The sequence below is a fragment of the Vombatus ursinus genome, unplaced genomic scaffold, assembly GCF_900497805.2.
Source record: "Vombatus ursinus unplaced genomic scaffold, bare-nosed wombat genome assembly UNPS02015175.1, whole genome shotgun sequence".
Lineage (NCBI taxonomy): Eukaryota > Metazoa > Chordata > Mammalia > Diprotodontia > Vombatidae > Vombatus > Vombatus ursinus.
Window position 1 is genome coordinate 7,295,859 of NW_020954953.1, and position 16,214 is coordinate 7,312,072.

General features: G+C 37.5%; 1 protein-coding gene across 2 annotated transcripts in view; it reads right to left on the reverse strand.

Moving 5' to 3' along the window:
• LOC114031459 (ezrin) overlaps nucleotides 1-16,214 on the reverse strand; it is a 71,686-nt gene that overhangs the window by 35,306 nt on the left and 20,166 nt on the right. For both annotated transcript variants that reach the window (XM_027846526.1, XM_027846528.1), the window contains one exon: nucleotides 151-234. In XM_027846526.1, coding sequence (XP_027702327.1) covers nucleotides 151-234 — 84 coding nt within the window. The remainder of the gene's footprint in view (nucleotides 1-150; nucleotides 235-16,214) is intronic.

The window sequence follows — 16,214 nt, forward strand, 5'->3', positions numbered from 1 at the left end:
GTGTGTGTGTGTGTGTGTGTGTAGAAATCTTTAAATAGAAAACACCTCCTATCCATGAATGTAATAAGTTTAGCAGGAAAGAGAAACATGTTCATTTTGTGAAATCCAAGTTCTCCCCTTCAGACTCATAAAGGCATGCAGGTAACTCACCTGGTCAAAGAGTTGCTTCCCAGTAGTGTTGGGCTGGATGGCAAACTCCAGCTCTGCATCCATGGTAGTAACACGGACATTGATCTGAAATACAAACCAGAGAAAAGTACATTAACCAAGGACTTGATTTTCAGCCCACCCCTGGCCTTCGATAAAGGTTTGGTGGAGGTGTTTGACACTACCACAGCAGTGCTATGCCCTTCCCAAACATCTATCTTCAATATAAATTACAAAACGTATCCAGAAATCGCACTAAGACACTTGATGATGATAATACCAAGTTGGCACACACACAAAGTTTGGACTCCAAGTTGCCATCACTTCACTCTAAGAAAACACATTCATAGCTAGACCAAAGCTGCTTTTCCAAAAACTGATTAAAAAGTCTGAAAGCAGAGGTTAATAAAGCATTGTTTCTTTTCCTGGAACCACCCAGGGAGCAAATTAATTTAGAAAAATGACTTGTCTAGACAAGTTTGGAAGCTCAGTTTCTCTAACTTGAAGCAGATCCCACCACTCAGTTTTGGCAGTTGATTGGGTAATTTTAATCCTGTGTACTCTGAACAAAGGTTGCTAAGGAGGGGAGGGGGAGCAAGTGTGCAGTTTCTATGGGTTTGGGGCCCTCAGAACTAAAGCAAGGCTCAATTTCAGTTTCCATTTATGAGGTCACTAATTTTTTTTTTCCAGGCTAAAAGGCCTTAATGCAACAGTCTCTGAGCCAGTCAGTCAACAAGCATTATTAAGTGCCCACTATGAATCTGGCACCATGTAAGTGGACAGAGAGACAAAGAAAGGCAAAAGTAGAGTCCCAACCTTCAAGGAGCTCACATCTGAATAACTAGGAACATGTAAGACATATACCAGAGTTCTCAGAGGAGGAGGCTTCCTACATGGTAGGGACAGTGATTTAGCTCAACTGGATCCACTGCTCCTTGATGACAACCTGGGGACCAAATGGTGGTTCTCAATTCAACTCAATGCTTATTTAAGAGCCTACTCTATTCAAGATTCTGTATTAAATGCTGGAAATAAAAGGGCAAATACTCCTTGCTCACAAGGAGTTGACATTCTCAAGTCTCACATTTCTGAGCATTGAAAGATAATTTTTTCCACACATTAAGGAAAATAGAATTACTGTAAATAGGGGTTTTAAGTTGTGTTCCCTTATAACTCTCTGTTGTTCTTGTTACACATAGAAAAAAAGTATGAGGTAAGCCAGACTTCCTCTAATGTTTCTTTTCCTATCTGAAGCCCACAATTCAAACAGCATACCAAAATTTATTAGCAAGCAAAACTAGACAAATTTTTAAACATTTCAATGGATTACAGTTGGAATTCTGAGTTTTTTTCACTGCAAACTGATGGTGACTTAATAAAACAGCTGCAAAATGTCTGTCTAGAAGCCGTAAGAAAGCAGGTTTCTCCCTTTTGATTACATTTCTAAGGGTACACATGAGAATGGAAAGACCAGCCCCAAAGTCAAATACTGCAATAACAAAAGTAGTCTCCAGATTATGCATAACATCATAAACCAAGAGTGACAGATTATAGGTTGCACCTAACAGAATTTTCCCGTTTCTTTCCCTATGCCATTCCCTCTGTCCCTGTCATGGAACCAGACACTAGGTTAACAAATAATTAGCCAAATTTAGAGGAATCAGAAAGGGACAGAATAATAAAAAGGGCCAATCCTCATCTGGTCATTTGAACATGGGGCCAGGGATAAATTGTTCCCGAGTTGGACAAAGATTTAAAAAGTGCTGGTGTATGTATATCTGAGTGTACAGAAAATTTCGTGTCTCGGGGGCTTTTTTTTGGAAAAGGAAATAATCCTAGTAGACTTTCACCAAAGTTGAAATGACAACTAACCCCCAAACTTGTGGTTATAAAGTAAATTGTTAAAAAAAATGAATTTAATGTCAAGGTCAGTCAAGCCTTTATCTCCACTTGTAACACAAGGAAGTAAATCACTGGTTTCCATCACATGAGAGTTAACCAAGGACTTAATTTGAGATTGAAATACCAGTAGATGTAAAATTACCCTAAGCAATTTGTCAGAACTGAGATCAACACTAGACAGATCCTGGATTTTAATGTCCCATTTTTATTTGCTTGTAATGGTTTAGTGGGGTCTGCTCATCTTAGGTTCCTTAAGCTACAGACCCCCTAATAAGGATGAATATCTAATTCTAATTAGTAAGACCCCATTTTCGGGGGTCATTTCAATACCCAAATTGGCACTAGCAGAAGTGAACATACTTTAATTACTCTAGGATTCATTACAGTGCATTAGCTCTGATTTTCTAAAATATATACACTGATGAATATAACATATGTCATATCAAAAACACTAAACAGGTCTACAGAGATGCCTTTCCAGTCTTATTTTGTATTACTCTCCTACACCCACTCTTGGTTCCAGTCAAAATGGCCTACAAGTTGATGTCCCCTTTCTCCTCCCCAATCCTACATTCCATCTCTTGTTTCCATTCCTTTTTTGTGGAGGCACCCAGCCAGCCTTCATTATTCTCCCAGCCCTGTTCCAGGTGTCTGAACTTTGAAACCATGCTTCCAACCTGGCTATCTTCAACTCTACTACTCACTACGCCTTTTTTTCTCCCCCTTTTCATATATTATCTCCCCCCACTAGAATGCAAGCTCTTGAAGGGCAAGGATTTTCTTTTTGTTTGCATATCAATATATATATACAGATCTACATATACATAGCTACAAAGACATATCTATATGCAAGCAAAAACAAAGATTTATATATATAGATCTCTCTCTTACACACACACACACACACACACACACACACACACACACACACACACCCCATCCCCAGCATGTAGCACAGTGCTTGGCACATAGTAAATGTTTAATAAATGCATATTTCCTTCCTTCCATGACTTTGCATGGGCTGTCGCTCATTTCTGAAATGGGCTTTCACCTCATTTCTAATGCTTAGAACCCCAGTTTTCTTCAAAGCACACTCAGGTGGGTACCAGGTACTATAAGAAACCTTTCCTAACCTTCCCCCAAACTTCAAATTCTTTTGCATATCCTCAGCTGCAAACCTATTATTACCTCTGCCTCTCAAACCCCCTCCCCCATAGTTCTTTCCATGTACACTGTTATGTATATATTCACCACAATGTACAATATGTATATTGTTGGCTCTGCTTGCTTCATTTGGCTAAAATTACCCTTTTTCACTGGACTCAGTGTCTTTGATCTAACACTTACATTATCACAGTTCTGGGAAATAAAAGAATTCAAAATGGGAAGACTTGCACCACCAAATGTGAGTAATCTAATAAAAAAAATTGAGGACCCACAGATTTTTTAAAATTGTTTAGCTATTATAGCTGGTTGCAGGTCATGGTGAAGAGGCCGGTAACCTTCACCCTATTTCCCTGCCATAGATCTGACAACCAACCTGAGTTAGCTACCATCTGACTGACAGACTCGTGCTGGTCAAAGGGACTAGGAAACTGGATGAATAAATGCTAATTCACTGTTGCTTTTGTTAAAAAACAAAGTAAGAACTCTGAGCTCAATCCTATTAGCGAAAAATTGTGATCCTGAGTCAGTGACCTCTGACCACTTGCCAACATTTTGCAAGCCACAGATCTTTTATACCTATAAAATATTAAGAATAAATTTAACCTATAGAAAAATGCTAATAAAATAAAATAAAATAAAATATTCATAAAGCCAAAAACAAGTAACCTTGTTTCATAAAAAGGCTGATTAAACCTGATGTAGGGAAATCTTTTTAAAAAAAAAAAAAAAGCAATCTGAGGGGCAGCTAGGTGCCACACTGGATAGAGCTCTGGCCTTGGAGTCAGGAGGACCTGAGTACAAATCCAGCCTCAGACACTTGACATTTACTAGCTGTATGACCCTGGGCAAGTCACTTAACCCCAATCGCCTCACCAAAAAAAAAAAAAGCAAAAAAAAAATTAAAAAATTTTTAAAAAGCAAACTGGAGAAAAGTTATTAAAATGTTCCTATCTTTTGACCCAGCAGTCTCTGAATAGCTACACCAAAGAGGCAAAAATAATGCCTCAAATATGCCAAAAATAAAAACAAATGGGTGGGCCTTCAAATGGAAAGTGGCTGAAAAAAGACACAAGCATGCAATGAAATACCACGTCATAAGAAACAACAAAATGGGCAGTGTTCCAAGTAACATGGTAAGACTTGCATGAACTTAAACAATTCTGCAAACTCTTTGAGGGCAGGAAGAGTTTCATTTTTTGACTCTGTACATCCTCAGTGCATGGTATAATCACTGACACACAGTAGGTGCTTAAGAAAAGCTGACTTAGGGAAGGAGAAATTTTAGAACTCAATCTCATGGAAGTGAATGTTGAAAACTAAAAATTAATTAATTAATTAAAAAAAAAGAAAAGCTTACTGAATCGAACTGAATGAATCCAAATCAAAGAAAACAAAACTTTATAACAAAATACATAGTGACTACCACAAGATAAATGAAAAGAATCAAAGCCACTGGCTCCAGAGGTAAAATGATGAAACAAACTTTCCTCCTCTCACTAGAGGCATGTATACAAGTACAGCTTGTTCCGTAGTCTGTCAGATCAGGCCACAAAGTTTCTGTCCTGAATAGTTTGATTTTGTTTAACTGTTATGACTATAATAGTGTAAGAAACAAACAAATAAACAAAAAAGACCTTTAACTCTTCCCCCCCACACACACCAAGAGAAAATCTCAAACACCTAAACTTGAAAGTTAGTAATGATTATTGAAAACTATATTCTAGTATGAATGAGAAGCCCAAACTAGGCCATATGACATAAACCCTCCTCATAAACAATTTTCAGCTGAAAGCTTGAATTACTAACTGCTCTAAATTGAGACACATTGACCCGGAAGGAAAAAAAGAGCACTGAATTTGGAATAATGTGGACACTAGTTCAAGTTCTGGCCTTGCCACTTACTACTACTCACCTGCGTGACCTGGGCCTGTTTCCTCATCCTTAAAATGGAGAGACTGGATTCTATAGTCCAAGACACCTTCCTTCCAGTTCTAGATATCTATGACCTAGTCGGACATAATGAGCCCTAAACTCAAACGCCTTCTCAACTGATAATGCCAAATGTAGAGAGAAGAGTTTTGAGAAGATGAATAACTCCTTAACTCAGCAAAAAACATTTTAAAACTTGGCTTATCAATTCTGGTTATAAACGTTACTAAAGCACTATGTAAAGCCCACAAGATTTGGCAGTATAAAGGGCAAGGTAATGAGTTTTATGATGAAATACTGGGCAAGTTAACGTGTAATATGTGATTTACTGCTGCACTTTTTTAGCTTTAAAATTATTTCTACGTCTTTCTCTTCCCCCCTCCTCATTTATTTAAATGGAAACTAGACCTAAGATTTGTCTCTGAGAAGAACTTTGGTTAGCATTTTAAATTACCTCTCAAAGCACAGCCTTATAAAAAGATTTGTTCTGTAAAACTTAGACTTGGTCAAAAGGCTTGCACCCAAGCACCTAGAAGACCACATGTGGCCTCAAGGCCACAAGTTCCCCACCCCTGATCTACACTATCTACCCTGCCCTCTTCCATCCCTGTACTATATAGGCAAGGAAATGTATTATCCCTTTAAATCTTCATGGACAAAGTAATCAGCTTTACCCTTAGCTACCAGAGCTATGCACTGCTGGAAGTCACATTCCAAAGGCATCAGATTCCTTATGTACTTTAGAATTTAAAAAGTAACTTAAAATAGAAGGAGGAATTCTGATTATAGCATTTGGATGTTTGCATTTGGGGCAGTAAATATAGTCGATAACATATTAATCCCCATATTATCACACCTGCATTTACACAAAAGTTAGTTTGAGTAGGATTATCCTACTACCACCGAGATTAGGTTGCCTGACCTTTCATAATCATTTAAAATGTCAGAGCTGTTTCTGAACATTCCAGCTTTTCTTCCAAAGGTGCCACTTCAGCAACTTTTAACACATTTAAAATATCTGGATGATAAGACCTTTCCAATACTTAGAAATGCCCTGATACAAAAGCAGATAGAAAACCTTTCCAACAAAGGGGGAAGGGAGAAGTACAAGAAGCAGAAATTCCCATTTGAACAAAAACTCAATTCTCAAAGCCATTGTGACTGCCAGTTTAGCTCATCGAATGACATATGTATGCAGTCAAATATACAGTTGTTTCCTACTCTGTGAAATTCCATTACCATCATTCTTTCTGGCCGGGCATGACCTCGGCAAGTTACTGACTCAGTCTTTGGGCTTCAGTCAGATAAGTGAAAATGTGGGAGTTAAGTTAAAATTAGTTAAAAGTCATTCAGTTAAACTCATTCAGTAAAAATAAGGGAGCAGATGATCCCAAAGTTCTTTCCCACATAATGGAGAAGGGAAGAGAATAAGTATTTATATAGAGCCTACTATGTGCCACGCCCTATGCTTTTGAAATATTAAATCATTTGAGCTTCTCAACAACCTCGTGAGGTGGGGACAGTTCTAAGTTTGTGTCACTGTCCGAGTGAGGGTATCCATCCAATTAGTTTGACCAAACTATATTTTTAATTTGGAAGACAATCCAAATGCAAAGAAAATTTCAATTTAATACTTGATATCCTACTGTGTGAGGATTTAGTTCAAAGGGGCTTTAACGTTAACCAATAATGAGCTATAAAAACAGTGGTACAATTTTAATATGCCGTTTTGAATTGCCTTTCTGGTTTTATAAGCTCTGCATTAATGTGTCTCTGTGCTTTGAAACAGCTCCCACCTGCAAAGTAAATGGAATGCAACCAGGTAGAGTCTCATTTGAAATATATAAATATATATATAACACATTGCTTTGCTTCACAAGCTAGACTGTCAGCAGAAATTCATCTTATTATTTTTTTTTAAATCTCACAGCTACATGAGGCTATGGGCAAGGGCAACACCTAATAAACAGCTGAAATGGTTTTTAAAAAGTAATGCTCCAAGAGACGGTGAAAAAAAAATTAGGAAATTCAATGTTGATGGGCTATGGAAAGACAGGTGTGCTAACTTATTGCTGGTAGAGCTAGGGACTGGTCCAAATGTTCAGGAAAGCAATTAGGAATTGTATTGGAAAATTATTCATCTGTTCATAGCTTCTGATCTACTGAGCCCACTAAGTTTATGTTATTCCCCACCTTCCAGGTTTATAACAATGTGAAAAAAAAATAACTCCTATGTACAAAAATATTTACAGAATCATTGTTTGCAATGACAAAAAACAAAACCAAAACATGTGTCCCAACACTGGAGAATGGCTGAAGTGTGGTCTGTGAATGTAATGAAATGAGTGTGTTGATAGGAGGCCGATGGGTGGCTCAGTAGGTAGAACCTAGAGTTAGAAGGATCTGAGTTCAAATCCAGCCTCAGATACTTACGAGCTGAGTGACCCTGGGCAAGTCACTTAATCTGTTTGCCTCAGTTTCCTTATCTGTAAAATGAGATAATCATAGCATCTACCTCCCAGGGATATTGTGAGGGTCAAATGAGATAAAGTTCACAAAGTGTTTAGCACAGTGCCTGGCATAAAGTAAGCACTTTTTAACTGCTAGCTATTAGTAGTATCATGGGTTATATGATCAGTGTGAAGAATTCAGATAAACATAGAAAAACCTGTAGGAAATGATGGAGAGTCAAGGAAGGAGGACCAAAAAGAAAGCAAGTACCATGAATAAAAATGAGACTAAAAACGGTAAGATACAATGGACAAGATGGATACCAAAGGATTGGCCTTTGAGTATGATGAGTTTTTCCTTTCTGTTAATAATCAGTAAGCTACAGAAGTAGCAAGTGCCATATACTATCAACTGCAGTTATTATTAGATGTTTTTTATTAAGTCTTTGGAGAACATACTTCGTTGGGATAGTTGTTTGGATATTTGTTTTGCTTTTTTAAAAGTTCTGGTTGTTTTTTTTGTGCTTTTTTTAAACATGATGCCTTTTAATGGAGGCTTTTAACCTGGGGCCCATGAACATTAAAAAAAAATTTTTTTTATAACTGTAGTTCAATTTAATTGGTTTCCTTTATAATCTTACATATTTTATTTCGTGCATTTAAAAACATTCTGAGAAAGAGTCCACGGGTTTCACTACTACCAAAGGGTTCCCTAACTCAGAAAAGGATTAAGAACCCCCTACTTTAAATATGACTTTGTTTCTTGAGACAGTATGATAGGACAAACAACTTCCTATCTCTGTCACTGCTGAGCATTTGTTTTATACGGTTTCAATGCAACATTATTCATCTTAGTGTAGACATATGGAGGCCAGTCATCAATCAGTCATATAAACATTTTCTAGTGAAAATTTGGTGTCTGGCCATAGTAGAACTCTCATGCTCAATTTCCTCTAGCTTCTCTTTCTTCACGTCGTTGTTGTTCAGTCACATCCAACTCTTTGTGACCCCATTTGGGGTTTTCCTGGCAAAGAGAGAGTGATTTATCATTTCCTTCTCCAGCTCATTTTACAGATCAGGAAACTGAGGCAAACAGGGTTAAGTGACTTGCCCAGAGTCACACAGCCAGTAAGTGTTGAAGGCCAGATTTGAATTTGGGAAGAGAGGCATCTTCCTGACTCCAGGCCTGGTACTCTATCCACTATGCTACCTTAGCTGCCCTTCTTCCTTCTTGGTGAGGTTTGAATACTGAAAGAATGAAGGGCCAAGACCGTTGTTGGTTACGTCATCAAGATGAAGCTCTTTAGAAGAGGGTTAATCCAATATATATTCTATACTCTTATCAATCCAAGGCAATTCATCCACCTTGACCACTTCTTGTGAGGGGGAGCTTATTATCTAACAAGGCAGTCCAATTCTATTTTCGGACGGCTCTAATTTTTAAGAAAGTTCTTGCCTTTACTAAGCAGAAACCTACCTCTGAAAACTGTCCATCAATTGGCTCCAGTTCCACTTTCATAAAATAACTTAATCCCTCTCCCACCTTCCAAACAGTCCCAATTTTTCATTGTTCTCCAGGCTGAACATTTTGTGAATTTCCAGATACTTCACCATCTTGTCCACTCTCCTTTGAATGCACTCCAGTTTGCTAATGGCCTTCCTAAAAGTCATCTCTTGGAGGAGAACACAATCTTGTGATATGATTACTGGAGAACACAACAGAACTATTAACTCCTTTGATCTGGATACTGTAGCTGTATTTATGTAGCTCAAGGCTGAACTCAATTTTTTTTGCAATTCAAACCCCCAGGCATCCCTCTTGTAACCCAGCTGTTAAACCAGATGTTCCCCATTCTGTACTTCTGAAGCTTATTTTTAATGTAAAGAATAACTATCTTTCTATTTCTTATTGGTAGTTTGGGCCCATCACTCCAACCGCTCAGGATCTTTTTTTGGTATCCTCCAAGTATTAACCATCTTTTCTACCTCTGTCAATCCATCTCTATCAAATAAATTTAACTTACTGGTACCAGAACACTGGTACTAGCTCAAACAGATTTTCTGGGTAAAACTACATGCTAGAGAAGGCTGATCCACATTTTAACCTTTCAAGAGCTTTAATGCACTTCTGGTCTCTCTCAACAATGGATTCTTTGTAGAGTATACATGATCCAATGCCATCAAAGACCCTTTAACACAAATTGAGACTGTTCATTCTTCACATTTCAGCTAACAAATACCAATCTCTCTGCCTGGTATGACAGAATTATTAACTGGATATCAAACTTCAGCCAATTTAATACCAAAGTGTAGCTAGGCGAATTTCTTCTGTGCATCGTGTGAATTGGGAATACAAAACTGAAGAGGCAGGTTAGTCATCAATAAACATTAGGACAAGTATTTCTGCATTTGCTCCCTCTCTCTCACCACTCCACCAATCTATTTAATTAGAAGCAATTAAAATTTTAAATGAACTCATAGCTTATTTTCTATTTCACAATATGAATGCTCGTCTATTTCACTTCTATATCCAATATTGCTGGCCACCCATTAAAACTATTTTAATTTAATAAAACAGTATAAGAGGAAGCAAAATGGAGTTGCCAGTAAAAATCCAATTACTAACTTTCACTGTTACAGCTCCTATCATATATATCCGTGGTTAAAAATATACAACTTTGGGAAGATAATCCACAAACCACCCTATAATACCAGTCTACAAAGTATATTAAGAAAAAGTCAATGCACACTTTTTGAACTAGGCATTTGGCCAGAAACCCTGAACAGCATGACAACACAGAGAAGAGGGACAGGTAAAGTCCTTTTCAAGAAAGCAGCACATACTACTTTTAATATAAAACATACAAGTTTTAATAAACATCAGTAGCTAAATTTAACTATGTATTTTGCTGCTGCTTACTTGTGCCCAACATGTCCTCTGGATCACCTGTAACTTTAATGCCTCTAATACTTTAAGTAATCTGAAACACAGTTCTTTTTATTTAAATAAATTTTTATTGATAACTCTGGCTTTTATATTGTCTTTAGAACTCCAGGAGAGCCATCCCATGCAACAAGTAATTTTTTTAATTAAAAAAAGAAAAACAGGAAGAGAAAATAATAATCAATACATCAAGAAAAAAATCTGAAAAAATATTCACTGTTCCACATCCCTGAACCTCCCATCTCCCCCAAAGAATTGGGATAGCTTTTCATATCTATTCTTTGGGACTATGGAGTTTTTTGCAATTTTTCAACATTCGCATCTGACTTTTGTGGTGGTATTTGTTGTTTCTTATATTTTCACTGTTGTAGTCACTGTGTATATTTTCTTGGCTTTGCTTACATCCCTCTGTATCACTTCATCTAAGTCTTCCCACGCTTCTCTATATTTATCATATTTGTCATTACTTATAGCTCAGTAATACTGCATTACATTCATGTACTACAATTAGTTTAGCCATTCTCCGATGGATGGGCTATCTATTTTGTTTCCAGTTCTTTGCAACCACAAAAAGTGTGCAGCACAGTCCTAATGACTGGTGGGTGACCTTAGCACAAGAAGAGTCAAAAGAACACTGGAAATGTATGACCAGAAAGGGAGGTGAGCAAGTCATGTGGCATGATCTCAAGAGATACCAATGGGTGGACAGCACAAGTGCTGCACTGGTATCATTTAAATTTTAAATAAAGCCTAGAGGAACGCTCCTAACATGTTGGGTGGGTCTCTAGTAAGGGGCTTAAAGAAGGGCATGGACAAAAATTGGAGGGAATGAGAAGGCATATAGTTACACCAATAGAGGTAGTACCCAAGAAGGAAGATCACAGATTCACTTAAATACTGAATTGTCAATGCCACCATCCATCATAATCAAAAGTCAGATGCTACTCGGTCATTCTACATTGGAAGTGCCAACAGGGGCTCCATGTTCCCAAGGGGAGTGTAGCATATCACTGGCAAATGTGAGAAAGACTTTAAAAATTGGATTTGTATCACAAGATTCTTTGGTGTGTTTTCACTTTCCTCATCTACAAATCCAAGTAGCATCAATATGCCTTTCTAATAAAGCACCTATCTGCCAATATAAAACACTTAAAGAAATGATCATTTAGATCCAACCATTTTGGAGAGCAATTTGGAACTATGCCCAAAGGGCTATAAAAACGGGCACACCCTTTGACCCAGCAATAGCACTTCTAGGGCTATATCCCAGAGAGATCACACAAAAGGGAAAAGGACCCACATGTACAAAAATATTTATAGCAACTCTTTTTGTGGTGGCAAAGAATTGGAAATTGAGAGGATGCCCATCAATTGGCGAATGGCTGAACAAGTTGTGGTATATGAATGTAATGGAATACTATTGTGCTATAAGAAATAATGAGCAGGCAGACTTCAGAAAAACCTGGAAAGACTTGTATGGTCTGATGTTGAGTGAAGTAAGCAGAACCAGGAGAACGTTGTGCACAGTAACAGCCACGTTGTTCAATGACTAATATTGATAAACTTAACCCTTCTCAGCAAATACAAGGATCTAAGACATTTCCAAAGGCCTCGTGATGGAAAATGCCATCCACAAACAAGAAAGAACTATGAAGTTTGAATGCAGATTGAAGCATACTATTTGCTATTTTTTTTCTTCTGTTGTGTTTTGTTTCCTCTTTCTGGTGCTTCCTCCTATTGGTTCTAATTCTTACTTAACAATATCACTAATGTAAAAATATGTTTAATGGGAATGTGTATGTATAGCCTATATCAGATTATGCACTGTCTTGGGGAGGGAGGTGGGGAGGTAGGGGGAGAAAATTTTCAAAAACTCAAAAGCTTATGGAAGTGATTGTTGATAATTCAAAATAAATTAATTTAAAAAAGAAAAGAAATGATCATTTACAAGGACTAGCATACTGCTTTTCTTTCTTTGAAGTTCCCCAGCATCCTAAGAGTAAAGCAGTACCAAATCATTTAAACTATACATCATTTCAAAGAATCACAGAATCTTTAAGTTGAAAGGGATCTCACTGGTCATCTGGTCTAACCAGTCCTTGCAAAGAAAACTGCCCTATTCCACATCCCCAACAAATGGCTATCCAATCTTTACTTGAAGACAAGAGAAACCCACTATCTCTGAGGTACTCTATTTCACTTTTGTATAGCTATCTACTTTTTAGAGTTTAGAGCACCACTTTCCTCCCCAAACCCAAATCTGCCTCTCTCTAACTTCCAATTCTAACTGGATCTAATTGATCCTAATTCTGTCCTTTGAGGCCAAGCATAAACCTAATCTCTCTTTTGCATGATAGCCCTTCCTATACTTGAAGATGATTATTATGTATCCCCCTAAGCCCCCTCTTCTCAAGGCTAAATATTCTTTTAAAAAAATGTATTTATTTAGTATTTTCTTTTAAAATTAATTTTTAACATTTGCTCTTTTTTTAAGTTTAAAGTTCCAAATTCTTTCCCTTCTTCCCTCTCCTCTCCCCTCAATGAGAAGGCACGCAATTTGATATAAGTTCTACATGCGCAGTCATGCAAACCATATTTCCATATTAGTCATGTTGTGAAAGAAAACATAGACCAAAAAACCCCTCAAAAATAAAGAAAGCAAAAAAAAAAAGTACGCTGTGAGCTGCATTCAGACTCCATCAGTTCTTTCTCTGGAGATGGACAGCATTTTTCATCCTAAGTCCTTCAGAATTGTCTTGGATCATTGTATTGTTGAGAATGCTAAGCTGTTCACAGCTGATCATCAAGCAATACTGTTGTTACTATATACAATGTTCTCCTGATTCTGCTAATTTCGCTTTGTATCAGTTCGTATAAGTCTTTCTAGGTTTTTCTGAGAGATTCCTGTTCATCATTTCTTTAATGTATTCCATAACAATCATACACCACAAACTGTTCAGCTGTTCTCCAATTGCTGGACACCAGCTCAATTTTTAATTCTTTGCCATCTCTAAAAGAGTTGCTCTAAATATTTGAGTTGCATAGGTCCTTTTCCTTTTTTTTTTTTTTTTAATCTCTTTGGGATACGGACCTAGTAATGGTATTGCTGGGTCACAGTTTTATAGCGCTTTGGGCATAGTTCCAAATTGCTCTCCAGAATGGTTGGATCAGTTCATAACTCCATCAACAATGCATTAGCGTCTCAATTTTTCCAAATCCTCTCCAACATTTGTCATTTTTCAAGGCTAAATATACTCAGCTCCTTCAAAACATCTTTAGATGGCATGGTCTCCCAACTCCCCCAGGCCCCCCCCAACCCCCCGCCATCTTGATCATCATTCTCTAGACCAGCATCAGTTTGTCAAACATGGGATCCAGAACTGACTAGGAAAGAGAACAGCAAGTACTCCTACCTCCCTTGTTATCAATACTAGAGTTTTAATAAAGTAACCTAAGATTGTGTTACCATTTTTGGTAGCCATGTCACACAGCTGTTTCACGTGGAACCCAAAACATTATCCAAATGTAGTTTGGATCAGAGTTGACTATAATGGAATTATCAAACCTTTTATTCTAGATACTAGACCTCTCAATGCAGTATATGATTGTGTTACCTCTTTGAACTGCCACACCACTGACTCCTAGTGAGCTTCTGAACCACAAAAATTTCAGATTCTTTACATTCAAACTATATCTAGCTACATCTTCTATCCTGTATTGGTGCAGCTGATTCTTTGTACTCAAGTTTAGGACTTTACATTAAACCCCACCAAATTCCATCTTTTTTAACTTGGACTAAAAGGCAGTATGACATAGTAGAAAGTATGATGGACTCAGAGTCAAGAAGACCTGGTCCCACTTTGCCTAGAACATTCACTAGTGTTAGGATTAGGGGCAAATCAGTTAAATTTTCTAAGCCTCATGCCAACTCTCTAAAATTCTAATTTGTAAATAAGTAGAAACTAAAGTGTTGGGAGTTACTATGCCAACAAACACATAGGACCTTAACATACTGATCTGTTCACAATTCTAGTGTGTCAAGAATTTTTTTTGAACCCTGTTATACAAAATGTTAGCTATACCCCCAGTTTCAGATCACCCTAAAATCTAAAAAGCATGCCATCGATAGCTTCATCTAAGTCATTGATAAAAATATCGAATAGAATAGGGTCAAAGACGGACCAATCCTTAAGAGCAGTCTACTGTAGAATTCCCTCCACAATGACACTGACCCACTAATAGTTATTCTTTTGGCCTGGTCAGTCAGGTTACAAGCCCACAAAACTGTACTGACCCACAAATCCTTATTTTATCCATAAGGATCACTTGAGAGACTTTATCAAATGCTTAGATGAAATCAAGATTTGCCATATCTATATGGTATTTCTCTGCTCTACTAGTCTGGTAAGTAACCCTGTTACAGAAAAGGAAATAATATTTGTCTGGAATGGTCTGTTCTTTGTAAGCCATGCTGAAAAGATGTAAAAGGTACCTCCTAATTTCATTCTCTTAAGAATTTTTTTCTAATGATATGAGTATTTCAATTCAGGATACCTCTTTAGAGTAAAGTAGCCTTTAGCCTTTAGCAATATTTGGCCTTCGGAACCAAAACATCAACAAAAAAAAGGGGGGGGCGGGGGAGGAGAAAGCCCCAAAGAGATCAAAAAAAAAGGAAAAGGACCCATGTACAGAATATATAGAGCAGCCCTTTTTGCAGGGGCAAAGAACTGGAAATTAGGATGGTGCCCATCAATTGGGAACAACTGGACAAATTATAGCACATAAATATAATTGGAATACTACTATGTCATAAGAAAAAGAGCCTTCCCTCTGTGATTACCTCCAATTTATCCTGTATCTATCTTGTTTGTATATATTCTTTGCATGTTTCTTCCCCCTAAATACCAAGAGTTCTTTGAAGGCAGGAATTATTTTTACCTTTCTTTGTATTCCCATCACTGTGATGTTTAAAAAGGTCGAGAAACATAGTTTCTGGAGAGTTTAATCATTTTATTAACAAGGCCAGCAGGTTACTAATAAAAAGATGGTCATTTGGCTGTGTCTCTTAGACCAAAGATCCCCTAATGGCAGTGGGGTCATACTTTATATGCCTTTCTAAGAGGAGCTGTTCCTGATGGGTGGCAATCAACTTGGACTGGTTAACACAAAGACAGGTGTGGGGCTATTTTAAAATGAAGGTCATGGGGTACCTGACTTAAGCCACTCAAATCTTGGTCAAAGAGACATCAATTTTCATTATCACTTCTCTTGATTAACAGAGCGAATCAACCTTTCCCCAGGCCTGTCTGAGCAAACACAATGAGCAGGAACCCACCCATTAACCCAAACTTAGAATTTCTTTTACTGTCTGCTTAGATCTTGGCCTACCTAGGTAAATCCCTAAGAGAAATTTCCCACACTGATTGATTTCTGATAAGCAAACAGAAAAGGGGAAAAACGTTGGTCCAATAATTACCACAATTTGTAACTCAACACTATTGGTATTGTTTCCCAGCTACAATTTAAACAGTCTTCATTTATTCTTAGTGAAGGGAAGAGGGCTGTTGGATACAGGGGAAACACATAAGAATTTAAATCTGAATAAATTCAGTAATCTCTCTCTCTCTCACACACACACACACACACACACACACACACACACACACACACACACA